This window comes from Leuresthes tenuis, unplaced genomic scaffold (assembly GCF_036924035.1).
Source record: "Leuresthes tenuis unplaced genomic scaffold, fLeuTen1.0.hap1 SCAF_19, whole genome shotgun sequence".
Classification (NCBI taxonomy): domain Eukaryota; kingdom Metazoa; phylum Chordata; class Actinopteri; order Atheriniformes; family Atherinopsidae; genus Leuresthes; species Leuresthes tenuis.
The window spans coordinates 5,389,413-5,416,874 of NW_027325373.1; the positions used below are offsets into that span (position 1 = coordinate 5,389,413).

A 27,462-nucleotide genomic window follows, 5' to 3' on the forward strand; every position below is an offset into this window, starting at 1 on the left:
AGGAAGTCAATAAATCTTGCACTGCAGTGAATCATTTAATTTGGAATAAAAATCTGACCATGTCTAATAAAGCCAGAGTTCCCTGTCAATATGTTGACTGGCCCGTACATGCATGGATGGATGAATGTCTTTCAACACGCTTAACAGAGACAGTGAGCATTATGCCTGCTTAACATCAGAAAGTTAACACTTCAAACAATTTGTTTGATAATGATGATGAATCTCTCTTCAATCCCTCCATTTTTCCTCCAGGACACCCTGGTGTTGAACCCCTTTCTTCCGAGCAGAAATGTTCAGGAAGACAGTGTTGCAGAGGAGGTAAAATGTGCACATTTAAAACTGACCTGCGGTCCAAGCATGTCGCTCAAGGTACGAGTGCAGGGTCATGCTGTCCAGTTCCGCAGCGCGTGGGGTCTTCGACGGATCCCCGACGCACACTGTTCCAATCAGCCTGTCAATCTGAGTGCAGAAGACAATCGATCACCCCATCACACCGGCACAGGATGACCTACCACTGTGAACTGAAGGCCTCCCATTGATACAGGCAACAACAGAAGAATAGCCAGAGACGGAGAACTCTGACTTTTGCCATTTTCCTTTCAGAGCATTTATGCAACACTGGAGACTTTGAAGTGCTTTGTTGCGTGAAAAAAGTAGCCTGTTGATATACGGGCACACATTCAGAAATATAATCGCCATATCAGTTTGTGAGTGAAATATTAGAGAACACAGGTGTTTGTGAAAATATAAGTCTTACAAAACGGATTATCTGAACTGAATATCATCTTATTCTTGATGCAAATGCAGGAGTCCACAGAAAAACAGTCTAACCAGTCATTATCTGTGCGAGTGCACAGTTTTTCCACAGAGAGCCGAGGCTGTTTAGCTAATCCCTATCAGACGGCTCCAGTACTGAGAACGGCAGCTCTGACCGAACAAAGTCCAAAGGGCAGAACACTGATACCAGCTGTTGTCTCACCTTCCAGAGCAGCTGGGTGAAGTCCAGGAGCACCATTGGGGACAGGGCAGGGATGCTGGTCCTGTACACGCGCACTTTGGAAGTCGGCGCACCCACGTGTAGCACCTTGTTCCCGACGTTGTATTGTGGGTAGACCTCTAGGCCCAGCTCCTTGATAAGATCCAAAACGTGTGTTTGGGTGCTGTGAGAGAAAGTATGCTGTTCTTTAAAAAGCTTTATGATGCTTACAGCACTGCGTAAAAGTCTCCAGCCACCCCTTGTTTCTTTTTCTTTTTCTTCCTAGCAGTCAGACATTCTTGTGATCTTTTAAAGTGGTTTTGAGCAATAGTACTTTTTCAAGGTCTTTCAAAGTTTTTCTTTGAACACTGGCTGCTTTTCCACTCACTTCATTCAGTTCTCGTACTGAGAATGTGTATTTTGTTTGTCAAATCACTTAACACTGATTGATAAATCATTCAAACACAAAGCCACCCAATTTAAGGAATGAACCAGTGTTGTGTCTACACAAAGCGGACTAGCAGCCTGCCAAAACAACATATTATTTACACTTACACAAGAAGTGGACTGAAAATCAGTGGCAACAGGTCTTATGGAGGGATGAATCCTCCCCAGAGCCCGGACCTCAACATTATTCAAGCAGTGTGGGATCATCTGACAGAGAACGGAACAAAAGGCAGCCGACATCCAAAGAAGAGCTTTGGGATGTCCTTCAAGAAGCCTGGAGAACTATTCCTGAAGACTACTTAAGGAAATTATTAGAAAGTATGGTACATTTAGAAGGCCATTAGATTTACTGTGATGCTTTAACATTTTATGTTCATGCAGAATTTTCCCTACATTCCACAGCATAAAAAGAGACTACTTTAGACATCACTGAAGTGAATGTTTGAACCACCAGAGACATGTTTGTAACGGGGTTAAGTTACACGTTACAAAAGCATAGCTGAGGAGGAAGAGGGTACTGGTATTGATACTGGACTGGCCTGCCGGACCTATCCTCAATGGAGAATGTCAAGAGGATTTGAGACAGGAAAAAATCCAAGAATGACATGATCCGCAACCTGTGTTTCCAGGAAGAAAGGGATAAAATAACAACTGAAGCTCTTCTTCCCTTGGCATCTTCAGCACAAGAACATCCTTTAAGTGTTGTGAAAAGGAATGGCTACATCACAAAGGCTTCACTGTCGCAACTTTCTTTGGGAAAATGTAGCAGGATGTGTGCAGTGTTTTTTGGGTTTTTTCTTTTGTTCCCATAAACATCGCAATCAAAGTCTCTCCACCAGCCCGCAAGCTCTGTGTAGAAGTATGCTCACTAAGAACCATTTCCATCCAGCTATATTGGTCAAGTGTTCTCTAATAGAGGGGCAATTGAGTCCCTAAGCTGTTTGTCTGATTGATATTGACATTCTTAACCCTGACTGAGTCTTAAAGATGGGGTGTTCGTATTGAATCACTTGTTCCTCGCATAGCTGAATGAGTTGCAGGCTGTCAAGTAACTCTGATAACCTGGATTTAAACTCACATTTCTGTTTAAGGTGTTTACTTGCTGTCTGAGACTGAAAACCTTAATATTTTACTTGGAAGTCCTTTGTTTGTCTCTGAATCACTCATTTATAGTGTATATCACTGTTTAAGTAACTACAATGATCCAGTAAATCAAATTCATGTCACAAGAAAAAAAAAACTTATTAAATAGATAACTATATCTTTTTATCTCACCTTCCGACCCACTGCCCCCCAAAGTCCCAGCGATCAACACCATTGGCTGCTGGTATTTCAGAGGACACTGTGCGACCTCCCACTCGATCTGCGGTGCAGCAAGAGTCGTTATGTCAAAGCAATGCGGTGTGCTTTTACTCTTTAAAATGTGCTTACATATCACAGTTGCTTTCATTCTTCATAGTTGTACCCACCCTTTCCTTCCAGAATCAGTATTCTCAGCTTGGCATCCTTTTTTCTGAGCAAACGAGCCGCACTCAGCCCAGACAGGCCCGCGCCGACAATAACAACGTCCCAAATGTCCGCAGTCATGTTCCAGCCATCAGCGAATGGGATCATGGAGACCCAACAGGTCAGTTAGGTAGGCTGTGTGCAGGCCGACAGATGGTGACGTAAAGTGAAGGCCGAATGCTGATTGGTTGAAAGTGGGCCGCACTGATAGCACGGGAGAGTGCACCGCGAAGACGAAGAAGAAGAAGAAGAGAGGAAAATATACCAAACCAAGAAAACAGCGCTGTTTCTTTTTTAAGCATTTGTTTCACTCCTCTTCAAAGCAGTAATTTATTCTATATGATCCGGCCTTTCCCACCGGGAGGCAAAGCTAAGCAAACAACAACAGCACACACACACACAGAGACACTATTAGGCTTCTGTTCGGGTTGTCTCCTGACTGTTCCCCGGTGACAGCAGAAGGTTACCCAGGCGGGAGTGTGCCTGCCGCGTGTCGGTAAACTATGGACTCGGACTTGGACCCATACCCACCTTGTGCTCCTATATCTTCTCGGCATCGGGCAGGTTATGGCGGGTAGCCTGAGCTGCTTTCATAATGGTGCACTTTGCTCCTGAAACAGCTGAGCCTGTGAGCCTACTGGGCAGAGAGGAGTGTGTGTGAGCTCCCAACAAACAAAGCCAAGAAAGTCTGGATTTCTTTTTAACAGTAGAAGCATATCAGACGTGAAGTGTCTCCAAAGCCAATGAATACAGTTTTTTTTTTGCTAAAATATTTTGTTTTACCATCAACACAGGCATTTTTAAAAGAAAAACTGTCTCCTTACCTCTTTTTCTGACAACCATAATAAATTCATGAAAACAGTGATTTTCATCGTAAACAAATCCACCATCCAATAAACAAGTAATCAATAACTCATGTAAGGAATGTAGTCGTTAGCAGAAGATCATGGGGCTGCTATTGCACCAGAGAGCACAAGTCAAAGAAATATGTTGGCGGAAACTAACCGATGGCATTCTGAAAAGCAGTGCTTTGGTCCTAGAACTACCCTTGAATGTTAAGCAGCTTGGAGTAGTGAATACTGTGGATGTGACTGTATACATTCTCATTTAGAAAAGTAAAGAGTATGAGTCGGGTCCCTTTCAAGGCTTTAAATATCATTTCTTCCAGCAAAATCCATCCAAGTCCTACACAAATGCCTCCGTTAAGGCAGTTATTCAGAAAACTGCACTGGAGTGTGCTCAAGTTTGAAACCAGTGGGAGTGCGGGGTCAGTGAGGGGTTTGGTAGATTTACAGATCTCTCCTACATTCTTCCTTTTATCGGCTGGTAGCGATAAATGAAAATAGTTCCGAAAATTGCCAGAAGCTCATGGAAAACATGGACTGATGCCTGGAGAAAATTCACATGAAGGTTTAAAAGAAATGCCTGATATTTTATATACAACTGGAGCGCAGATAAAGCTCTTTATCCTTTGCTTCTAATCCATTTTCTCCGTGTGTCTTCCGGAAGATATCCCGCTGTATCTGATTTATAAAGGCTCTTTCCCTGTAGATGTGGCACAGAGATAAACCCTGCAGTTTCCCTTTTCTTTCTTCTCTCAAACATCCTGGTCATGCAGCCCAGACAAAGCTCGCTGCCTTGTGTTTTTGGCTGAATAACCAGTTTTGCGTCACTTGAGACCTTGTTCTCTTTATTTCGTCCTTTATTTAGTCCTGTCAGACAAATGACAAGTATATTAGTACTGAGCGGTGCATAGTGTATGCTGCAAATAAGAGGGAGTAATGGGTTTTTTTTGTTCCCCCATAATTTTCCATTTGGATTAACAAAACGACTAATGGGAGCTCAAACGAATAGAGACACACCTCAATAAGCTAGCAAACAAATTAGTTAAATTGATTCCAGATAAAGCAGCTGCATGTTGCATACGCTGTCATTTCAGCAGAGGAGAGTTCTCATCAAATTTTGCACCTTTTGTCTGCTCGCGTCTCACTTGTTTCCAAAGATGCTCCTTGGGACTTTCATTCAGCTGCAAAGGAGGCTTGTTTTCTCACGGACACTTTTGTTGGTTTTACAGTAGTTCCTTCTTTGGTTGGGATGGCAAATACAAAGCATTGCAGAAGGGTTAAAGGGTGTGAAAGCCGATTTAGCAGCTGAATAGCAGTATCAAGTAAACTCTCTGGTAAACAGGTAAAACTGGTGGCGTCGCCATCCAATCAGAAGGCTTCATTTTTAATGAGGAAGAAGTAAAAGGAGGCGCTAACTGGGAAGCTGGAGCATCAGGTGGCAGCACACTGCTGTTTGTGCCTGTGTATTCCATGGACAGCTATGTGGGTGTAGTAGCTGTGTTCAGGTAATATCTACGACATGGAACTGATCCGTCAACAATTTGATATGCCGTGATATGTTGTGTTTTAACGTGTGATTGCTGGACTAACTTTATTCCATATAGGAGCAGTATGTTCAGGAGATCTTTCAGCCTTCGCCGCCAGCCTTGCGTCTTTGTCTTCTTTGCATGCACCGCAGCGCTCCTGAGCACAGGTACCACTGCAAGCACACAAGCATCTGAATTCAAGCTGACATAACTGTACAAAAATCCTGAGCCATCCCTCATTTCTTTATATATTAACAGGAAAAAGGAGAGGTAGACGCAGCAGTTTATTGAAACATGCAAATGGAAATGGAAGTACGGTTTATAAGGCAAAAACAGACTTTGTATATCTCTAATGAGCTTCAAAGTCACTGTTCTGTATGAGCATCTTTACTCTCCAACACAGCCTGAACCCTCTGAAACAAGCTTTCTTGACATTTCTTTAAGTAGTCTTCAGGAATAGTTCTCCAGGCTTCTTGAAGGACATCCCAAAGTTCTTCTTTGGATGTCGGCTGCCTTTTGTTCCGTTCTCTGTCAGATGATCCCACACTGCTTCAATAATGTTGAGGTCCGGGCTCTGGGGAGGATTCATCCCTCCATAAGACCTGTTGCCACTGATTTTCAGTCCACTTCTTGTGTCATTTGGCATAGCTCAGCCTTTTCTCCCTGTTTCCCTTCCTTAAGAATGGCTTCTTGACAGCCCCCCTTCCATGGAGACCATTTCTGATGAGGCTTGGGCCAACAGTAGATGGATCAGCTGAAGGTCCAGATGCATCTCTTCGGTCTGGTGTCAGGTCTTTGCTGGATTTCTTCCTCTTTCTTAAGGACATCACTTTCAGATACTGTTCATCTGCTTTAGATGATTTTAAGATGATTATTGGGTCCTCCACTTATTCAGTTTCCTCAGTTTCCTTAAGGACACACTGCATGCCATACAGAGATATGCCAAGTTTTTAGCTAACAGCTCGTTGGGAATCCCCGTGTTGGTCGAAAAATACTATTTTATGTCTTTCAGACTGTGTTGCCTTTGGTATTTCTCATAAATGCAACAAAAGAAATGTGTCTCTGCAACAGGCTGCTGGTAGTAAAGAGTCTAAAGGTACAATTCCCAATTGATTCTCTTGTCCGTGACTGTATGTTTTGATGCAACACGTCATTCCTTGACCTATAGTTGCCTTATTTATGCTTGAATAATTCATCTGTCTGTGTTAAGTGGCTTCACAAACAAACAGCAGACAGAAATACACATACCTCAGAAAACATCTATCTTCAAGGAATTCAAAACGTCACTTTCAGATTTGTAAATTAATTAAAAAAAATTGCTGCCAATGTCTAAAGAAAATGTTTTAAAACCCTCAGAAACCTGGTGGGAAGCATGGCTTATTGGAGGCAAAATATAGAGAAATGAGGGTTTGGCCAAGACTTCTGCGAAATACAGATTGCATTATATCCCGTGCTTCTTTGTGAAATTATTCTCCAAAACAACTGTTTACTCCTTGATTTTTCAGGAATTTGTGCTTGTTTTGTCATTACTGTTGTTTATCATCATTCCCTGCAATGAGCAGCACATCTCAAACTCCAGCTCACTAAACAGTCTGTGCTATAAACCAACAGTGTTATTTAAAATGCTGTTTCATTTCACGCACATTAGGACAGTAGTGTCGTGGTTAGATGGGGAATGAAGGCATTCCACAGATTATTCTAATAAAACAAAACAGAACTCTTAAACCCCAGAAAAGCACAATTATTGTTTTGCATCACATTCTGCTGGAAGGCAATTTGGAGTCTAATTCTAGCTTTTCTTATTATGCAAGCTCGTTGATTTATTATAAAAAATAAGTGTTTTGTTTCTTTTTATGCTGCCTTAAGAGTTAGTCTACCTCTACAGTCCAAGTTAATGCAGAAAAATTCAGTTTTTTCCTCTACATCATTGGTTCATTGTGTTTGCAAACTGCAGAAGTTAGTTACTGTTGTTGAGATTAATGTGTTGTGGGGGGCTCTTGTTGCAGAAGCAATACAGTGTCTTACGATTGGATTTGCTAAGAGTTACATTAATGCTTGCCTTCGAAGTCTGACTTTTCTTTAGAGTGCTGTCTGTTCATAATGAGACCACTGTGCAAAATTAGCCCTGAAAAACTTGTTTGTGTTAGTTCAAAACCACAATTCCTTTGAGAAAAGATCCTGAATTAACATTGATTGTCCACAAAACCGTGCACAATACACTGGCAATTAAATTAAAGAGATTAGCAGCTGCGAGTGTGTTTTTAATTGAGTTAAAGAATGCTCTGATTTTCCTCAGAAATTAAACTGACACAAGGGATGACGGTGACGTCCACGGGCCCACAGACTGTCCAGAAGGCCGAGGGAGAGAGTGTGACTTTGGGCTGCGCCTACACATCAAGTCCTTCTGACACTGGAGAACTTGACATCGAGTGGTCTGTGGTCAGCCCGGACACCACGCAGAAGGACTACATGGTAAGCAGCACTTCAGGGAGAATAGAAAATATCAGGTCTTGAAATTGGATCAATCCAACCTCAGATGAACAGCAATGCCTAAGGTATTACACTGTGTCATTATTTTTTCAGAAAAAAAGAGCCGAATGCTGAAGCAGTGTTTGAAAAACTAAGTGCACACCGACTGCTTCCACAGGAATTGACAGGAGAGGTAGCATCCAGGTGCTGCTAATCAAATACACTTGTCTATTGATCATCAGTAATTGTGAGCACCTCTGCAGAAGCACGCGTTTTGGCCGTTTGCTGGTCTGGAGCATTCCGGTGTGTGTTCACATGATGCCAAGGAGGAATGACATCAGCTGTGATCATAGAGTAGCAATTGTTGCTACCCATCAATCTGGGAAAGGTTAAAAGGATGTAAACTATTAGTAGTTCATCATTCTACAGAGAGAAAGAATATTCAACATGTGTAAAACCCTCCAGACAGTGGCTAATCTTTCCAACTTTCCATCTCAGACTCCACGGGCCTCATTTAGCATGTAAGATGTTAGGGCTGATGAGTTTGTCTTGCTTTGCTGCCACAAGACCTGGAGGGCATGCAGTCGCTGAGTCGACCATCAACTCCACTGTATGACAAAGTATAACGCTTGGCCACAACTACGTAATGTAATATAATCCAAAGAACAGCAGCAAGTCTGTAACAGAATGACTGAAAAAGTCAAAGTCCAAACCTCAGCCTGACCTTAACAGAGCAGTGCATTACCAAGTTCCGTAAACCTTAATGAACTGAAGCATTACTGCAACGAATGCATTTTCACCTTGCTAATTCTTTAACAAATGATGACTCAGTGTAATAGGTGTTGTTGTTCATCTGCAGCTGTGTGTACCTGATTCTACAACCTGTAATTACCGGAGTTTTCATTATTTCTTATACATAAAAACTTTATGCTCTCTTTTTCAAATGACCGTACTATAAATAAATATATGCAGTGAGACATAAGCTGGGTTTACGTGTCAGCGCTAAAAAGTCTTCACTCGTGTCCTTGAGTAGTTTAAAAAGAGACGTTTGTGGGTAGATGTGTCTATAAAAAGATCCCCGATATGGAATCTCCAAGCACTCTCTCACTGTTCAGTGACTTGTTGAGACTTTGAACTTCACGCATGCCTTGTCTTTACCTTTGTGCATCCAGCTGCCTTCATGTGCACTCACTGTAGATATGTTACTTTATTTGGATGAAATTAATGTTGATTCCACTTCTCCCTTGAAGTAGTATCTGGAGAGAGGTCTTTGAAATTATAAGCAAATCATTTGGAAAGCAATAAAATGAAGGAGCTCTTCGATCTGCATCGTATGTTTTAGGGACTCGAGAGTCAGAAGACAATCAGGCCAGTTGAATGGTTATACAGATCACTATTTAGAGCAATTCTAAAAAACATCAAAATCTGCCCACATCTTAACCTTGTGGCGCGTTTATGCGGCTACATGACTGAAGGTAAGTTCAGGAGAGGAGACATTTTATTAGAATTATCCTTTTCACTTTTGAAACGTTTTAAATGAAAACTTTGAAGGGATTTTTCTCCCCCCGTAAGTACGAACCTTGATAATTTCGTGCTGCTTTAGAGAAGCTCTGGTGCCGGATGAATGTGATAGACAGCGAAAGATAGCGTCTTACGGTAAATTAATCACAATATCTGACAAAGTAAATAGTGATCATTTTTGTCAATAAGTGAGCAAACAGGTGCCCGTTTGCATATCCACAAGACAAGGCAAGAACACAATTATCAACACAAGGCAGAGACCCAGAAGGAAACCTTTAGGGATTGTGTTTCTGATCCGCAGCTGGTTTCAGCTTATTATGAAAAATATCTCACTGCATTGTTCTCTGGCTGGTTTCTAACCACATTGGTCTGCCTGGTGGTGCTTGGCAGGAGGCACACGCCGAGTCTATCGCTGTTTTTTTTTGTTTTTTTGGGTAGGGGGGCATTAAATAGCTCCCTGCTGCTGCTGGAAAAGAGTCAGTGGGAGTGCAGAGACCGAACTCCACAGTAAATGTGCTGTTGAACTAAAAAAATGAGCCACCAGAGATTAGAAAAGACTTCCTTAAAGCTCCAGAGCCGGGAGCTGATTCTCAGTCATGGCTATAAACTTTGCATTTGGTCCTCTAATTTAGCAATTCTGTTTTTTTTTTAAATGAATTTAGAGCCGTTCAGAGTCATTTGTGCAACTCTGCTTTGTTTTTCTTTATCTCTCCTTCAGCTCATGTCGTACAGCGGCGGCACTGAGTATCACCACGGTGACCACGCTTTTGCAGAAGGGCTCAGCTTTGCTGCCGGCGACCCCTCCAAGGGTGACGCTTCTCTGTCGATCCGGCAGCTGTCACCCGCTCATAGTGCTACCTACCAGTGTAAAGTGAAGAAGTCGCCAGGGGTGGACGCGCGGAAGATGTCGCTGGTGGTAATGGGTGAGACTGGGCATCGGGTTGCAACCTGGGGTTAACACCTGTCCCCTTGCTGCATTATTTATGTCAGTCACTTTTAACAGCAACAGAGTTCAGGAGAGGGTGTCAACAACAATTGCCATGCCACTGTCACCTGCTTGTCCGGAGACATTCGGACACGGACAGTTTTGGTTATTTTAGCTGTTCACTGACATATTCGCAAATAATTCATCCCACTTAGATCACCTTTGGTTTCACCATCTGTTCGTGTCGTTCCTACAGCCTCTGATAGCTCTCAGTCCCCTTCCTGAGGTCACTGTCACCTGGGATTTCCATGATTATCCCGACTGCCGTCTACTGCTCCTTGTTAACCACCACTACTGTGCGTCTGGTTGGTTGGCCAGCAGCTGCTTGTTTGTCTGGAACTTACGGTCCCACAGGATCTTAGTTGTGTTGTTGTCAGCCTCTCTCAGCGATGTGTCCCAGTGGGATTGGGGCCTAAGAGCACAAGTGCAGCGCAGATGCTCCTGTACACTGTAACAGCCACTTGGCTACGCCTGTTGGTGTGTCCTGTTTTATCTGGCAGTTTATACCCCGTTACTACATGTTGGACAGTCCACAGCTTGGGTCTTGCACATTTTGCCATCAGCTTTGACCAGTCAGGATATGGACAACGAAGATCTGCGTGTGTCTCTGCAACTAAACTATGATCAAACCTCCTGTCAGAGGGAGTGATTTGACATGCACTTACTTTTTGTTGCGCTGACATGTTGACGTCCTAAGATGTTGGAGGCCTTAAGTTTGGAGCTGTGTGACTGCTTTTATGCTGTTTCCTCTGAAGTGCTCCTCTCTAACTGACTTGCATTCACAATTTGAAATAAAAGATTAATCAGATGAAATCACCTCTCAGTTGAAACAAGCACATCACTGAATAAATATTTATGGTGGACCCTGCGCGTCGGCCTGAAGCAGCTGTTTTTCATACTGACAACAACACAGGCTGTGCTGAGAAGCAGCACTTCACTTTAAAAACTGTGTTCTTGATTTTGTTGTGTGGACAAAAGTTGTTTGGAGGATGCCTCTGGCCATTCATGCTTTCTTCTTTTCCTTATTAATCTTTTTTAAATTAGGACTGCCCTGTGATTTTAGTCAACCAAACTTTAATTTTTTTCTATTAGAGTTTGAATACGTTTTTTGATGGTGACGGCCTTTTATAGTTCATTCAGTTTTCTAAATTTTTGAGTAAGAAAGTAATTGCTTTCTTGGTATCAGCCATGAATAGAGCCAGCACTCGTTTTCATTCGTTCTTTCGCAGAACATCTCTGTTTCAGCTTAGAATCCATTGAGGTATTGAGGCCTTTTTACAATAGAACTTGAACGATCCCCCCAGTTTTCTTTCTTTCTCTCTTTTCTGTTCTTAGATATGGAATCGAAATGGCAATGTAAAAAAAATCCATTCGTTGTATGATTGCAGTGAAGCCATCTGTACCTAAGTGCTGGGTGGAAGGTGGGGAGCTTGTTGGTGAAGCTGCGTCTCTGCACTGCCTATCAGCTGAAGGCTCCCCTCCATTAAAATACACCTGGAGGAGACAAAGTGCAGACCCCCTGCCTTCTGCAGCCACACAGAGTAAGTCTGACCTCTGTTGACGTCATAATGTTACTACACATCAAAGTGTGTGTGTGTGTGCTGGAAGTGTGTGTTGGGTTAGACAACTGGGGAAGAAGGCTCTGTGTTACTTGAAGCTGTGAGCAGAATGTGTGCAGAATACGAATGTCTTTCTCACTGTATGTGTGCTTATTGAGTGCAAAGAAAGAAAAATGTAATTTCTTGGTTTCTATTTATTTAATCTAGGAGAAAATAAGAATACGCATTAGGTTTAAAAAGGTACTTTTCACCTGCTCAGATGGATCAGCAACATATAATTTCCATTTCCTGAATTATTGTTTACGGCAGACTGCGTTGATCTGAGTCGCCTTGCAGCGTGAAACAGTGCAACACCCAAACTGCATGCATACATCATGGGGAGAAATCTACAAGCCCCGTTTCCAAATTAAGGTTGGGAAATGTTCTAAAATGCACTTTAATACATGTTTAACTGGCGACAGGTTAGGGTGTCAGGATTAGATATAAAAGGAGCATCCACTAAATGTGTTTTACTAATGTGTGCCAAACTCTGCCAGAGAATCAATGTAAGATTGCAAAGACTTTTGGTGCGGCAGAATACATTCCATAAAGGCCAAGTACAGAAAGTCACAGCTGGATCACCTGACATCAGAAGCTGTGGTGTTACCATGATCTAAACAGCCAGGTGAGCTCAGGGGGTACCTTGGAAAGTGAAACAGTATTACACAAGAAGCAAGCCATTAATCAGCTCTGTACACGAACGCTGCTGAGTTGTCTGGGCTTGAACTCATCTCAGACGGACAGAAAGACAGTGGACACGTGTTCTGTGATCAGAGGAGCCAACATTTTAGCTGCTTCTGGAAAAAGAAACTGACATCTGGTTCTATGAGCCAAATATGAGAGAAACTATTCAGCCTGGACACAGATTCCTCTGGCAAACCTCAAGAATTAGTGTTCTCAATTCCCAAGCAATTCATTAGTGTAACTAAACGGAAGAGTAATGTAAATATGCCTTTACGCCAGCCTTTCAGTGCTATGCTGGCACCATATTTTTAAATCAACATGAACAAATTACAGATGGAAACTCTAGTCCCATTTTAGAAAAGTTCTCACCTTTGCTGGAAATGAAAAAGTGCGAATATTTTGAGCACCTCATAACGAAGGTACAGCATGTCTTGCTCCAACATGTTTTGCTCCAATTAATCATCTGATGTGCACACTCTGTCAGACAGTGTGACAGGAGAGCTGAAGATCAGCAACCACTCTCAAAGCTTTGCTGGGATCTACCTTTGTGAGGTGAACAATGCCGTTGGAGCTCAACACTGCAGGATCAACCTGAAAGCCAACAAGCGTAAGATAATACACCCTCACACAGAATGCTCCTGTTCACACACCACGCATGACGCACACATGAGATCATGAGAGAGCCAGATTTTAGATTTCATCCTCTTTAGTCTCCTCTCTTTGTAGCTGTGCCACAATCTCCTCGTTGCTCCACTTTGTACACACAGGATTTCAGCTGCCGTGCTCAGTCATCACGAGCTCGTCATTCTTGAAGATGACAGGATCTCATTCAATGGCTGGAAATAACCTTATTCGTGTAGGGGTATTGCTTTCTGCTCCTCGTGACTGTCGCAAAGTCCCACAAGAGTAAATCCAAACACGATTCTGTTTTCTTTCAAAGGAGCAAATGAAGCGAGAGAAAGAGAATATCAGAGGTAAAGTGAAAATACAGAGACAGAATTCAAGAAAAAAAGAGCAGTCTATTAATATGTTCCAACAGCTCTTACTAAGACAGGAAGCAGATGTATAGCAGAGCTGTATCATGTGGAATGAATGTGGTGACTGTGAGATAGGCAGCAGAGAGTACAGTCAGTGATTCAGCATGCTATTACAGAGCAAATCATCGCTTAGGTTTAGACTCAAAGAAGCAAACTGCAGTCTTTGGCTCCATAAAATGAGTTTGTCTCTGTGTGCCTCGTGATCTGTGGAGCGGGCCCCGAACGTTCATCTTATTGAGTCCATAGTGCCTTGACTCAGCGCTCAGATTTTTTGCTTTGGGCACCGAATAATTCATTTTCATTTCAAATGCAGGCTGTTGTTCCAGAACAGGGGTTCAAACCCTGAGGCTCGGGAACTCAGCCAGGAGTTTGCAAGATAATTAACAGGACATTATAAAATACGTTTGCTGCACAACAGTATACTTGTTTTTTGTTGTTTTCTCTTGTCCTATATACAATACTTCTACATTTTTAGGCCTATAACGCAAATGAATTCATTTGAGGTGATGTTCATCAGTCTTTGTGTAAGCAATTTATTCAGATCTGTACAATATTTTTCACAGGTTCATACAATTCTCTTACACTGTAAGGCCAAATTAGGGTTCCTGTGCCCATGGCAACCTATCTCATAGCTTCATTGATCCACAGTCCAGAATGTTGCAGTTTCACTATCAAGGCTCAGTAATTGGACGGGCACTACATATGTTTTCACTGTTCTGTGAATAGATGCAGTTTTATTTTCTATTTGTCAGCATGTCCAACATCTGCATACCCCTTCATACATGATATCCACTTACCATGTCTAGTTAGTGTTTACTTGGCTACACATGCTTTAAAGGTAGTGGGAGAGCCTGGTGGAAGAAGCCAATCCATGGACTTTTTAAATATCTGTAAATCTTAAGGGTTATTAAAAGTACATAGTTATATCTGTTACAGAATGCCTACCCTGCTGAAAAATAAATGTGGTAAGTAATTTAAAATTTTAGCATACTTGAGTGTACTTGTAGTCAGATAAAGCCTTAATATACTAAAAGGCAATGATTTGTTAACTTGAAGTTTACTATTTTGGAACAACTATTTTTTTGCTAACTATATTTTATATTAAAATATATTATTAGTATATTAAGTTTTAACAAAGCTGAGTGAGAAACCAAAGTTAGAAGCCTGGAGCTGGCCAAGAAGCTAGCTGACTTAGGTTCACTCAGCTGAGAGCTCGCTAGCCTCAATTTGCACCAAGAACTAGCTTGGTTGTAAGCTTGTGAACTAGCCAAAGTATTTCTCAAGTGAATGTGCCGGCATCTCATGAGTCAAGGAGCTTGAAGCTGGCAGACCCCTCCCCCTAGCGCTCAACCACGAACTCGGGCAAATGAGAGGGACTTCTGGAGCTTCCAAATAGTACATTTTGATGACTATACTTTTGAATCTTGTATAATTTAGTTTCCTCTTCTTGAGAATTGCTATCTGATTCAAACATTTACGTAGAAATTAGAAGTAAACTGAGTCAGAGAAACAGGGAGGGCAAGGGAAGCCAAATTGTCTTTCCTGAGAACTGAAAGATGCTACTTGATTGCTAATAGTGTTTTTTATTTTAAATATTTTTGTTGAAATAGACCCTTTGGTTATTTTAAATCGTAAACTTTGTGATAAAATAATTATTTCTTTGAGGTAACTAATCAGTAACTACCTGCAGAATACGGCACTCAAACTCTTTTATTTGGGAGAATCAGAATTTGCTCCTAAGCTAAAGTTAAATACTTAAAGGATACTATGAAAAGAACATTTTCTCAGTCTAAAACAACTCAAACCCAAAAATATTCTCCTCAACCGTAGAAGGTCCTAAAGGCTAAAGGCACCCACGTATAACTGTTTGAAGTGATGCCGTGGAAAAACAGTAAAGGATTTGCTGAAACTGCTATGAAATTTATGTTGTTTGTCGTTTTGATGGTGAGAAATTTGGTTTTCTCACGGCCTCCTTCTGAGTAGCTTTGAGATTTAGTTCGGACATGAGCGTTCTGACTGTCTACTGCATGTAAGACACAAATCCCACTTCAGAAGATGCTTCCCTTTCTCTCAGTAAACAAGGCTTGATGTATTAATCTTTTGATGTGGCTCACTTTAAGTCGTTGTGGATGTGCTTTGGATGAGAGTGATCTAATCTACTGACAGTATTTTACAGTTGATGGACACAAAGCCCCTGTAAACAACTTCCAGCTATGATCTGGTGCTGAAAAAGCCTCTCTTTGCTTGGAATAACAATTTGACCTCTAACACTTTCACTGGGTTCCAACATGGCCTATAAGTTTCACAGTGCTGCCTTATCAGCAATGTCCATCTGGAAATGTATTTCTAACAAGTGAGAAATGGCTGCAGGTTGATCCATTTAAACCGGCCTCCGGGGACTTGATGAAATCCATTTGAGTTTCCCCGTAACGCTGCTTCCCAAAGAACTCTGACCTTTTGTTCAAGGATTGAATTTGGTGGAGTGATCTTATGTTTAATTGGCTAGCTTCAAAGCTATCAGTTTCATCTAACTGTTAACACATACTGTATATCCCATAGTGTTGAACACGACACAAGCGACAAATGTCAGGAGTGTCTCAGCGACAAGAGAATCACACTAATTTCGGTTCTTTGCTCTTTACTGTTTTAGAGCTGAGTGAATAATTCCTCATTTTTCATTCTGCAGCCCCAAACAGAGCAGCAGTCATAGTCGGCACCACTGTGGGTTCGCTGCTCCTCATCTTCATCTTGCTGGTCTTCGTCGGGCTTCTTTTGGGGAAGTTAAGCAACAGACATCACTATGAGAAGGAGTTCTCCAATGAGATCAGGTACAACTGTGCAGCTCCCACAGATACAGCGGACTAAAGAGTAAAAGGCGATAAGAGGGTTGAAACCTGAGTCGATGACGGGACCACACTCTTTCTCCCAGTCCCCTTGTGTTGGTGTAGACCAGTTATATTAAAGCTGTTCAGAAATGTAGAGAATGAAAATGACTTGATTTTGAGCCTGTCAAGAAGCATGTGAATACAACAAAAATGCAGAGGATTCTGCTCACATTGCAGAGGCATGGCTGAGGAGGGCACAAGCACTAGACTGGCTGCCGTCGTGACCAAGAGAGAATCAGTCCTCAGTGCAGTGTCTCGAGTGTTGTGAGAGGAAATGGCGACATTACAAAGTGGTAAAACCTTTGCTGAACAAAAACTGGTGCGCTCGTATATTACCAATAAGATGATGAGACAGACAGAGCTGATACAAAACTTATAACGATAGGTTTGTACTGTCTGCAATGAAAGAAAAGTCAGTGAAAAAGTGCAACTTTTTCTTATTTTGGGAAGTTTAAAAAAAGGCATTTGTGGTGTTGAATGCAGAGGTGCACGGGGGCGAAGATCTGTGACTGACCCCCCATTCTGACATCTCCGCAAGGACTTCTCCTTTTTAAATAAACTCAAAAATATATACAGTTCTGTTTCAACTGTGGAAAACAGCCCACATGCTTTCAGAGTAGACATTGAAATGTGAGCGGTCTCAGTGTGGGAGGGCAGTGTTGTATACAGGAGACAAAGAAGCACAATGCTGATGCGGACTTTTCCATTTCTGTGACGTTCAGAGGTTCAACTCTCCTCATATCAATATAATATAGAAAAGTCTGTCGGGCAGAGACGGTGAAGTTGATAACTCGAGTCATGAAAACAATTAAATCTTTTAGGTAGGCGTCTGCTCAAGATAAAAAAAAAACTCATTGCTGTTGAAAAAGCAGATGATCCTTCTGCAACTCAAACACAGGAATTGCGGTACAGTTTCTTTTAAATCTATTAATATGAATGTAAGACTGGGGGAACAGTGACACTGTAACAGATGTGTGAAATGGTAAATGGCTTAGATTGACTTGAACCTGGAAGCCAACAGATGGTTCTGTACAACACAGTTGACAAATCCTCTGTATCAACATTTAACATGTTGTCTTTGTACCAGTTTCAATTAAATATAAAGCTTAAATAATTTCTGAAAAAGCCCATCTGTAAAATCTAGTAAATGCAACCCAAATTCCAAAGAAACTGTGTGTAATAATGTGAAAAACTGATTAACCAATATTTCATTCCCAAGAGAAAATAAAAAGCATGTAATTCGCTGAAAGTGAGACATTTTATGGTCTCATGACATTTTATGGTCTTGTCGGAATTAGATTTTAGCTCCTCGACAGTAGGGTCCTTTGACGTACTTTGCATTTCATGAAAAACTGCAGGCAGACCAGTCTCGCATCCAAAGTCTTCTACTATGAGGCCATGCTGCTGTAATAGATGCAGTATGATGTTGTCTTGTTGAAATATGCAAGACCTTCCCTGAAAAAGACGTCATTTGGATGAGGGCTGTTGCTCTAAAGTTGGTGCCTTTTTTAGATGTTCTATAACACCGATGGACCCCCATTTCAAAAATGGCTTTTGAATTGTTATCAAGCCAGATGGTCCCTCTCCTCATTAGTCTTTAGGCTAAGACATCCATAACTTCCTAAAAAGAAATTTAAATTTTGACCTATCTGACCACAGAACGGTTTGCCACTTTGCTACATCAGTCCATGTAAAAGGGTTTTAACTCAAAGAAGACGGCAGCGTCTCTGGATCATGTTCACATATGACTTCTTTAGACGGTAGGGCTTTAACCCGCATGGCACAGTGAACTGTGTTCACAGACAATGATTTCTGGATGTGTTCCTGAGCCTGTGCTGTGCTTCCATGACAGAATCATGATCTGTTTTTAATGCAGGGCCCCTAAGGGCCAAAAGATCCAAGCATTCAACATAGATTACCTTGTGTCCCTTGTGCAAAGAGCTGTCTCTTTGTCTTGAGACAGCTGTCTGTCTTGTGTACAGTATTGATCTTTATTTCTGAGAGACTCTACTTCTCTAAGGTGCTCTTTTTATTCCCAGTCACTTCACTGATCTGTTGTAAATTAACCTAATCAGCTACTTCTTCATTGCACTCTTTTCCCCCGTTTCAACCTTTTTGAGACGTGTGGCTTCCATCAAATTCAAGATGAGCTAATATGCTAACATTTTTCATGCAATGGCACTTTTTGATTTGATTCAAGATTTGATATGTTTCCTATCTTTTTTCCTTGTGTTTCAGTTAGATTTGTAAATCATTGCATGACGCAGTGTCCCATCTTTACACACAGGATGAACATAATGGTGACATGTTTCAGTCCACCCAATGACTACATCATAAACTGTACTTCAACTTTGGTTTCCACTATAACTTCTGTGGGGGAACTGTGGATTCTTCACCGGCTTATCGCCGACTTTGTCTGTCTGCTGTTCGATGGTGTCAGGTGGCGGTGGGTTTATCGTGGCTGTCACAATGGAAGCAGCTGCTTCTTGGGGCACCACTGATAAGAGCAGAGAGACTGAGCTAAGACAGGGGCTGCAGAAGCAAAACAATGAGCTTCCGAAAGACTGAAGCTTTGAACATGCAAAGCAGAAGGGAAACTATGGAAACTGCAGATAATTAAAGTTTCTGTGAAGAGCTTTTCATGTTACAGCAGATTTAATCAGCTCATTTTAACAGGTACAAATCACAGGCTTATAAAAGGAGGATTCTTTCCTTGAGTGGTGATAAAATGTTTAAAATCTGTTTTATTACTATTATTATATTGCACTTCAAGTGTAAATGAAAATTAATAAAAAGCTGCACTGCATAAAATCCAGTTAATATTGCATGCATGTTTAATATTTTCAGCTTTTATACGAGACAATGAGGCAAATAACTCCCCCAGCAGAACAAAACAAATGTGGAAATAGCCTGGAAGTGAGATAACTAATTGCCATTTAATTGAATTTACTGCATTTGGGGTTTCCACAGCAGCTTTCTTCCATCTCAGCTCAACAAGAGGAAATGTATTCCTCTCACCAGCAAATTTAGAAAACAAAAGAAAAAGACTTCCACAGCAGCAAAAACTGCAAAATTCAATAGGTTGCGCGAAGGTTTTCTTTGATGGAAGAGCAGATACCAGCTGGTTATCCAACATTACAAAAAGGCCCAATCCAATCTAGCATCTGCATTTGAAAGTTGGCAGCATTGTTGACGGGGGCAGAGAAGGCAGCTCGTCAAGTGTTCGCTGGTTGAAAGAAGCACCAGCGTGAATATTATGCTTTGGAAGAAGAGAAATGTAAAACCGGTTCTCTGCGCAAGTAGGCACCCATGGGAAAAATCTTCAAATAGGTATACACAAAGATTCCGCTCATACCTACAGGGCAGCATTCATTTGCATAGTAAATACTGTATGCCCACTGTGGGATGTTGGGGGGGGGGGTGTTACAAGCATACAGAAACAACTGGGTTGTCAACTATCTTTTAGAAATACCTGCAGCGTCAGGAGCGAGCAGGGAAAGGAATCTTGAACAGTTTATGATCTTTAAAGACAGAACCTTCTCAATTGGGATGATTTGGTGCTTCATATTACTCTTTGAAATCTCTTTTGTTTTGGAAAACAAAAAAATTATTCAGAACTCCAATGATTAATTTGCAGTGAGCAACTTGGGGCAACAATAGATCTTGCCATGAACTACATCGCTTTCTTATTCTGTGAACTTAAATCATTTCCTTTTTTTAAAGCCTTATTTTCTGCTTTGATGTCAAACAGGGAGGACGTGCCGCCTCCTGACAGCCGCCCGGTCAGTCGGCACACAGGCCGGAGCTCCGGTCGGCACCCGCAGGTGACTTACAGTCAGGTGGACAGGAGCGAGGTGAGCTCGTTAAACGAGGGCAACAGCCAGCGACACACACCGGTCAAACACGCACCAGTCGAATACGATGGCGAGAGCGGATGTGCAGTGTGACACTCGACAACAGCACCCAGAAGATTTCAGCTCCTGCTGTTGTGTTGGAACGTGACACAGAATGACCCAACAAATAACAGTCTCGAAACTGAATCAAAAGAGATATTTATTTCATGATAGACCTCATCTGGAAATAGTCAACCATTAAAAAAAAATTGTACACAAGTAGGTACGTATTTTTTTGAAGATGAACTGACAGGAGTTGACATAGCAATAGTTACATGCAATGGGTTTTTGTCCACTACATAAAAAAAAACTACACGGTCCACCAACACCCTCCCTCAGTTCCAGCCCCTCCTCCCCCCAATCTCACACAGTGGCAGGAGTGTGTGGTCTTCAGGGTGAGTGGCCTTCTCGATAGCACACGTCATAGACAGTCAAAAGTTTATCCTCTGCTCCGTAATTCATTGTGAACCAGCCGGAGCTGACGTGCTCAGTGTTTGCACTTCACTTCTCAATGAAGAGTGTGATGGAATCTCTGCTTGTTTACATGACTGAGCTGTCTCTTGATCCTTTTGCAGCATGACGGTAGTCTTCAATTTAGTAGTTGTTTTAGCAACATACCTTGCTGAGACAGATGTGTTTGTGGAAAATCTTAAAGGGGACATATTATGAAAAACTTTTTTCTGTGTCTGAGAGCATATTTTGAACTACCGACCTCAAAAACTCAATAAAAAAGTTGGATGGGGATGTGATAATATCTCATTCAGTGAGCCGTTTGGATTTGCTGGGTAATGTCATACCACAACCCCCCCAGCTCAGATTAGAAAAACCCAACCTGCTCATCTTTATCTCCACACAACTTCATATCATGCTGCATTAGCTGTACCTCAGAGGTAGAAAGTAGAGAGCTTTTGTTCTTGCTTTTTGTTGTGCTACAGCAAATTCCCCACCAGCAGTTAAGCAGTTCACTTAAAAGACGACAGAGCTAATAATGCTCCACCAGCACTTTCTATATCGTTTTAAATCCTGTCTCAGAAATCTTTTTCTTTTTTCTTTGTCAGAAGTTGGCACTTCTGATTGCCCACGTGAATGCAGCATCAGTAGCCCACTATCAGAAGTCGCCATTACAAATATAAATCTAAACATAGGTTGCTTATATGAGCAACATTTTTTTAACCATTAACTTCTTAAACAAAACACGAATGGTGAAACCAGAGTTGATCGAGCCTACATGCGAGTTATCACACGATTTTGATGAGTCCCCCACCCCGCTGGCTGGTCCTATCAGCAGTGTGGGCTTTTAAAAACCTGGACCAGTTCAATGTATGACTCAACCAGACTTTCCGTGACTGACCAGTAAACGAGAAAAATGCAAATATCTGAGAAGAAAATGAGCAGTTTGTTATGTGTGCTAGTGTGAGCGCTTGGGCTATTTACTGTGTGTAATAAGGCACACCCCATGGATAAGAGGGGTGGGGGAAGTGGCTCACTCCACACCCTTAAACTGTCTGCTAAGAACAGGGCTTTATAAAGAAGACCGAGAAGGGTGCTACTGTATTATCGCTCTATGGCTTTTTGACATTTCATTAAGATCTAAGGAAATGGTGTCTTGAAAAAAAAAAAAAGGGGGGGGGGGCATAATATGTCTCCTTTAAGATTGGTTCTAAGGCCAAGAATTGGTCGAGAGACTTAATGTCTGTGAAGGTTTCATGTAATCAAAAATGTAACTCCCCTTTAAAGATAGCTGAGACAACAAAGTTAACAAAAATCACAGTTTTAGTAAAACCCGAAGTTGAGAGTCAGCCGATTCCTTTATGCTCTCGACAGAAAGCTGCACGCCAGCACTCTGCATACATCTGAGAAGTATTTATGGCACCGGGTAAGGAGTAGGAATAAAAGGAAACACTAAGCACCGCAACTCCAGAAAAATCACTGTCAGAAAAATTCTCTTAAAATTAGGCTCAGAGTCGCTGGATATGAAAATGTGATTAAGAGTTCCTTCTGTGGATTCATGTCCTGCAGACAAAGTTTTCCTTCAGGTCAAAAATATTCCGACACAGCACCAAAATGAATTTCACACATGAAAAATGATTGACATTAAAGGGGGGGAGGGGAATCCCGTCACCTGATCATCTGTTGAAAGGAAAAAAAGTAAGGCAAGATACAGAAATCATAACGACCAAACCTCATGCACACACTGGCTTAAGATGATTAAAAAGAAAGCTGCTGGTTTCAGCTCTCCGACTTGAAAAGGAATCATGATTCTGTGCAGGAAACAATGAAAAACAATGAACACAGATTTAAAAAGTGTGACATGGCCTTTGGAGTTGAACGTCTTGATGTTTCCCTTTCGCATTTAGCTGATTGCACCCACAGGCTAATGACACCAAGACAGATGTGAACTGTGTGTGCGATTGCTGTGGCTATAAAACCCCTCCAGCTGTCTCTGCGAGTCCACCCCGTCTCCAGTTAGGAGGGGCTACTTTTACGAGGGCTCGGAAGGTGAGCCGTCCCCACGATGTGGTACGCGAGCCGCTCCCCTCCTTCCGTGAAGTCCTTTGCATGTGGACGAGCCGTCTTTTTGGGGATGGCGATGTTCTTTTACTGGCTGATGCTGAGGTTCAGTAAGCAACAACCATACTTCGAAGGCACCGTTCTGTACATTGGCATGTATGTGTGTGTGTGTGTGTGTGTGTTTCTGTGGGCCACACACGGGCACATGCATACATGGAGAAGTAAAACCAGTTCACAAAGTCAGTTCCCTCCACTGGTGTCAGCCCACAAGGCATCACCATGACAACTAAGGCAAAATCTCTCGACATGAAAACACAGCATCCTCTTCTTTCTTTTTTTTTTCCTTTTTAGTTTTTCTCATCTGATTCTTTGCTTAAACCAACTTCCCCACAATAATCATTAGCAATGATAATAATCTCTATTCAATAAATTATCTATACTGTACAATTAATTCACCTCGCACAGACCAGCAATGAGGGGAGGTGCTTTTTTTTTTAAGTAAAGCCATCAACAGTCTGCCTCTGCTGTGTCCTCAGTGCAAACGCGTCTCTGCACACAGCACGCAGAGATAGACAGCAACAGTTTTTTTTCCTTCCTCTTTCCTGTACAGAAAATAAAAAACACGCAAAAAACTGATGCATAATTAAAGGCAGGGAAATGGGAGTAAAAAGTCTCGCTGAAAAGTGAGAATCCAGCAAAAAACATTGAGAAAAGAGTCTTTCCTTTCCTTGTCATTTCCTCCAAGGACAGCGAACAGAAAATGGTGCCTGATTTAAAAAAAAAAGGAGCTGGGCCACCACCTTCTGAGCCTTACTGCACTCCTTCTTCATCCACGTAGGTTGAGGGAAACCATCCGATCTGCAACATGAAATGGTAATCATCAGAGGCGCTCGCTTCAATATGAGCCTGAGTAAACAAGGGGTGTTAATTGAGTTAATTCATGTCCTTTTCTGAATGCCGTGTCCGCAGTAAGATAAATATACTCCATCACTGAAGTGAACGTTCAGGCACGAAAACATTAAACTGAGGCCACCCCGGATGCATTTGTCCACATTAACTTGCCAGAGGACGTGAATTATTATCACAGACAGCAACCTCGCCTCAGTTCTAGAAAAATAAAAACACTTTGAGGCTACTTCAAATACTACTTCAGCTGTTGCCAGGCAACAACTTTTTCTGACAGTGAAGCAAACACTGAACTAAGAGGTAATAACAGGCTTTATTTATGGCAACGCTTTAACCTCCACTTACTCCTGTTGGGATGGATCTGAGTTTCCTTGAATTTGAGCCAAGTGTTAAAATTCAGGAGCTGGTGGAGATCTTAACAACTGCAGCACAACGCAGGCGGCACCTGCACAAAGTGCACCCATACCTGACAAAGAACACAATACCAGAAAAAATGTGGAGCAGCTGCTTCAGTAGAATTCTAATTTCTGTGACATGGTCTGCATTTATTCGCTGTGAATCTCTTGCTGGAGCACATTTTCAGCCTCTGCTGTTCTGTCACTGAACCTTTGTCCGAGAAGCCAGAGTTTGACTCTTGAGTGAAATTTTTGTTCTACGTGTCATATCTGCGGCTGACAGCAGGGGAATTCTGCAGGGGGAGTGGCGGTGGTGGGGATTATTCTGCCGAAGGATACGCTGGACAGCAGTGACACAGAGCAAACTGGTGTTTTTCAGTTGAGAAAATGGCGAAGGGTTAGGCACTGGGATGCTTTTACCTGACAGCTGATGAAGTTGTTTTCCACCTACGTGCTTAAAGGAGTAAAAGCAAAGGTGGAAACACTCTGCAACAGAATTAAAATGAGCACTTTAACACCAGACTGCAGAAAAGTTTTGGGGCGCAGGAGCTGAGTGGATGCGCTCTCTGGCTCCACAGCAATGCATTAACGTTGTCAAATTTACAGCCTAATGGGGAATGTTCCTAAAATAAAAAGCTGATTTCACATCCAGTTTTACAGCCGCATATAGAGCTGGCGTATGTCCCAGCAGCCAGGTTTTCCTTTTTCCCTCCAACCACCTGCTTTTAGGTTTTTTTTAATGGTTTCATTGTAAAATTTAATCTCCCCAGTTCCCAGAAAGCCCACATCAGTGCTGCTTTTTTTTCCGTTTTTAAAAACGGATGTAGACCTATGCACCTTTTTAAGCTACTCAAGCTGAGAGGATGTTTATTTTCCCCTCTCTTTTATCTTCTTCTCTTTCAAACTCAACCTGTAGGTGCAGCTAATCGGCAAAGATCGTAACACCGAAGCCTCTGCTTTCATTCCAGGCTTCTCAGTCAGACCTCCGTCACCACACTTACTCTCCCATTTGCCTCTCCTTTCCACCAGCCCTGGTCTCCACCGATCTTGCTGTAGATCTTGACAATGTCTCCTTCCCGCAGCGACAGCTCTCTCATGTCTCGCGCCGCAAAGTTATACCTGGCCACGGCGGTGCTGACCACCCGAGGAGTGAACACTGAAAATGGAAGCAGTGACAGCGCAGTCCTTTTAGTTTTATGCACAACACGCTTACAGAGATGATGAGCAACACCTGGGCTTGACATATTTGCTCATTATTGATAACAAAAGAAATGTAGAGGGGGGAGGATGGTGTTCAACAAGACACACTGTCGTCACAAAACGGCCAATGAGGATGTTAGGAAAGGACACAAAATGGTTGGTTCACAGGAGAGGAAATTGGTTTCCTTTCATTGGAAACGTCATCCCGGCATCCTGCACAGAAGTGAAATGCTGTTCATGAAGACAGTGCCACAGAGAGGAAGTAATGAGCAAGAGAGCATGTGTCAGTAGTTACAGGAGATGAGGTGCAAGAGGACGACAGGAGAGAGCGAAGAGGAGAGAAGAAGAGAGTACCTGACCAGAAGGGAGCTGAGCTCTGAGAAGAGGAGAAGTTGAGGCCCTGCGGACTGAGGAAGGAGAAGTTGTAGGAGGCGCAGGTGGCTGCTGAGAGGAGGAGAGACAGAGACAGAGGAGGATATACAGGTAGAAAATGTGCGAGCATGCAGAGCTGGAGACAGAGAAGCAGAGTTAAAAAGAAGAATCCTCTGACGCTATATTTATCTTGTTGTTCTCTCAGAGTGATTTAAGAATGGTCCCATTGTTTTCTACAATCTCCATCTACGTGTGGCTTTCAAAGAGAATCCGTTGGGGACCAGTCGTTTTATGTAAAAAGCATGAAAAGAGCACTAATCGCTTGCCAGTGGAAGCAGCGAATATTTAATGACGATGTGTCAAAAAATGCAATGAAACCTCATCACAAGAGCGCTGGGACGGCGTGTGGCATATACTTAAAAATACAATGATTTGATACTGTAATCAACCAGAATGCTGTTCACTATTCAAAACATATCAGTGAGATATTTTATTGTTTTCAGAAAAAGATCAGCTCACACCAGCAAAAGGGAGAGAAATGTATGATTCTGGGTCCTCTCTGCTGTGTTGTTGTTTTCAGTTGGTAAAAGGTCTGGACAGCAGCCAGGCCAGTAGACTTAGTAACAATAGTAATACTAGTTCAGCATAGTCTTGTGCGAAATGTGCAAAGCCTTCTCTGAAAAAGAAATAAATAAGAAATATTGTGAAATTGTTGCTCAGTTTCTTGTTTTTAGCAGGTTGTTGAATTTACGCCCATCTTCGAGGTGCTCGTTTTGTCTAACCTGTTGCCATTTAACCTCATTATTTGCAACACGGGCTGCTGCCATCACATTCAGGAGCTCAAAAGTTCTGTGTTCGATTGGGAAGAAGATACTGGTTATTTCATTCCATTTTTCTCTTTATGCAAAGCGAACAGAGACAGGACAGAGTGGGACAGAAGTCAGTGCACAGCCACAGCCAGTATTCATAGAGTTTAACACACAGACAGGGCAGCCAATTCAGAGGCTGCACAAACCTCTCACTTAGCCGACTGCCCCTTTGTCACTCTGCATCATTTAACCTGGCTGTCCTCTGTCTTTCTGAGTTTCTCTTTTTATGAGTAAAGAGAATCACTGGCCCTGGCAGGAACAGACGATCAGGGAAGGCAAAGAGAGTGGGAGCGAGTCTGTTGTTTTACCCTCGCATACTTCTATTACACAGCCAAGATGGCAAAGGAGTTGAATTTGTAAGCTGGACCTGCATATTTTAACATCTCCTCTGATTCAAATTAGCATAGTCATGATCATTCATCGAAGCAGGTGGATATATTAGGACACAGTGCAGTCGGCTCAGGGATAAAACATCGGCAAAAGCGTTTCCCTGCCACTTATTCAGGTGCCGTTATAATGGCAGCCGGCCTATCAAGGAAGCCTGTCTCAAGGGAGCATGCACGTGGGTTGGTCCGGGTCTGTCTCGTGGAATTCCCAACAAATTCCCAAACCACTTCTTTCAACTGATTTATTTTCAAATCAAAGAAAGATCAACCCAGAGAGAGGTGATGCATGGAAAGAAAACCCATTTTTATGCCCAAATTACCCAAAGCTCATGACCATAAGTGGGAGTCACAGCGTATGTAAAACAACCGCAACACTGGGCTTTATATGGAACGACTGGAGGCGGGATACTTCAACGGAGCGGGAGTATCTATTAGTTTGGGTTTTTTTAAA

At 42.2% G+C, this 27,462-nt stretch overlaps 3 protein-coding genes across 4 annotated transcripts in view; 1 reads left to right on the plus strand and 2 right to left on the minus strand.

Moving 5' to 3' along the window:
- Nucleotides 1-3,191, minus strand: part of LOC140276570 (probable flavin-containing monoamine oxidase A) — a 40,326-nt gene extending 37,135 nt beyond the window's left edge. Inside the window, exons 1-4 of one of the 2 annotated variants that reach the window (XM_072371308.1) lie at nucleotides 2,893-3,188; nucleotides 2,699-2,786; nucleotides 980-1,160; nucleotides 345-459 (exon numbers count right to left, since the gene is read on the minus strand). In XM_072371308.1, coding sequence (XP_072227409.1) covers nucleotides 345-459; nucleotides 980-1,160; nucleotides 2,699-2,786; nucleotides 2,893-3,037 — 529 coding nt within the window. In that variant the 5' untranslated portion in view covers nucleotides 3,038-3,188. Of the gene's footprint in view, nucleotides 1-344; nucleotides 460-979; nucleotides 1,161-2,698; nucleotides 2,787-2,892 lie in introns of both variants that reach the window. The other variant, XM_072371309.1, reaches the window with a different exon arrangement.
- A 605-nt stretch (nucleotides 3,192-3,796) lies between these two features.
- Nucleotides 3,797-20,446, plus strand: vsig8a (V-set and immunoglobulin domain containing 8a). Its single transcript, XM_072371670.1, has 7 exons — nucleotides 3,797-5,467; nucleotides 7,597-7,772; nucleotides 10,009-10,213; nucleotides 11,664-11,816; nucleotides 13,042-13,164; nucleotides 16,281-16,422; nucleotides 20,231-20,446. The coding sequence occupies exons 1-7, from the start codon at nucleotides 5,386-5,388 to the stop codon at nucleotides 20,424-20,426; spliced, it is 1,077 nt and encodes a 358-aa protein (XP_072227771.1). The 5' UTR covers nucleotides 3,797-5,385; the 3' UTR covers nucleotides 20,427-20,446.
- A 68-nt stretch (nucleotides 20,447-20,514) lies between these two features.
- Nucleotides 20,515-27,462, minus strand: part of vav2 (vav 2 guanine nucleotide exchange factor) — a 169,629-nt gene continuing 162,681 nt past the window's right edge. The window contains exons 27-29 of the mRNA XM_072371665.1: nucleotides 25,739-25,828; nucleotides 25,186-25,340; nucleotides 20,515-23,741 (exon numbers count right to left, since the gene is read on the minus strand). Of these exons, the coding sequence (XP_072227766.1) occupies nucleotides 23,694-23,741; nucleotides 25,186-25,340; nucleotides 25,739-25,828 (293 nt within the window). The 3' untranslated portion in view covers nucleotides 20,515-23,693. The remainder of the gene's footprint in view (nucleotides 23,742-25,185; nucleotides 25,341-25,738; nucleotides 25,829-27,462) is intronic.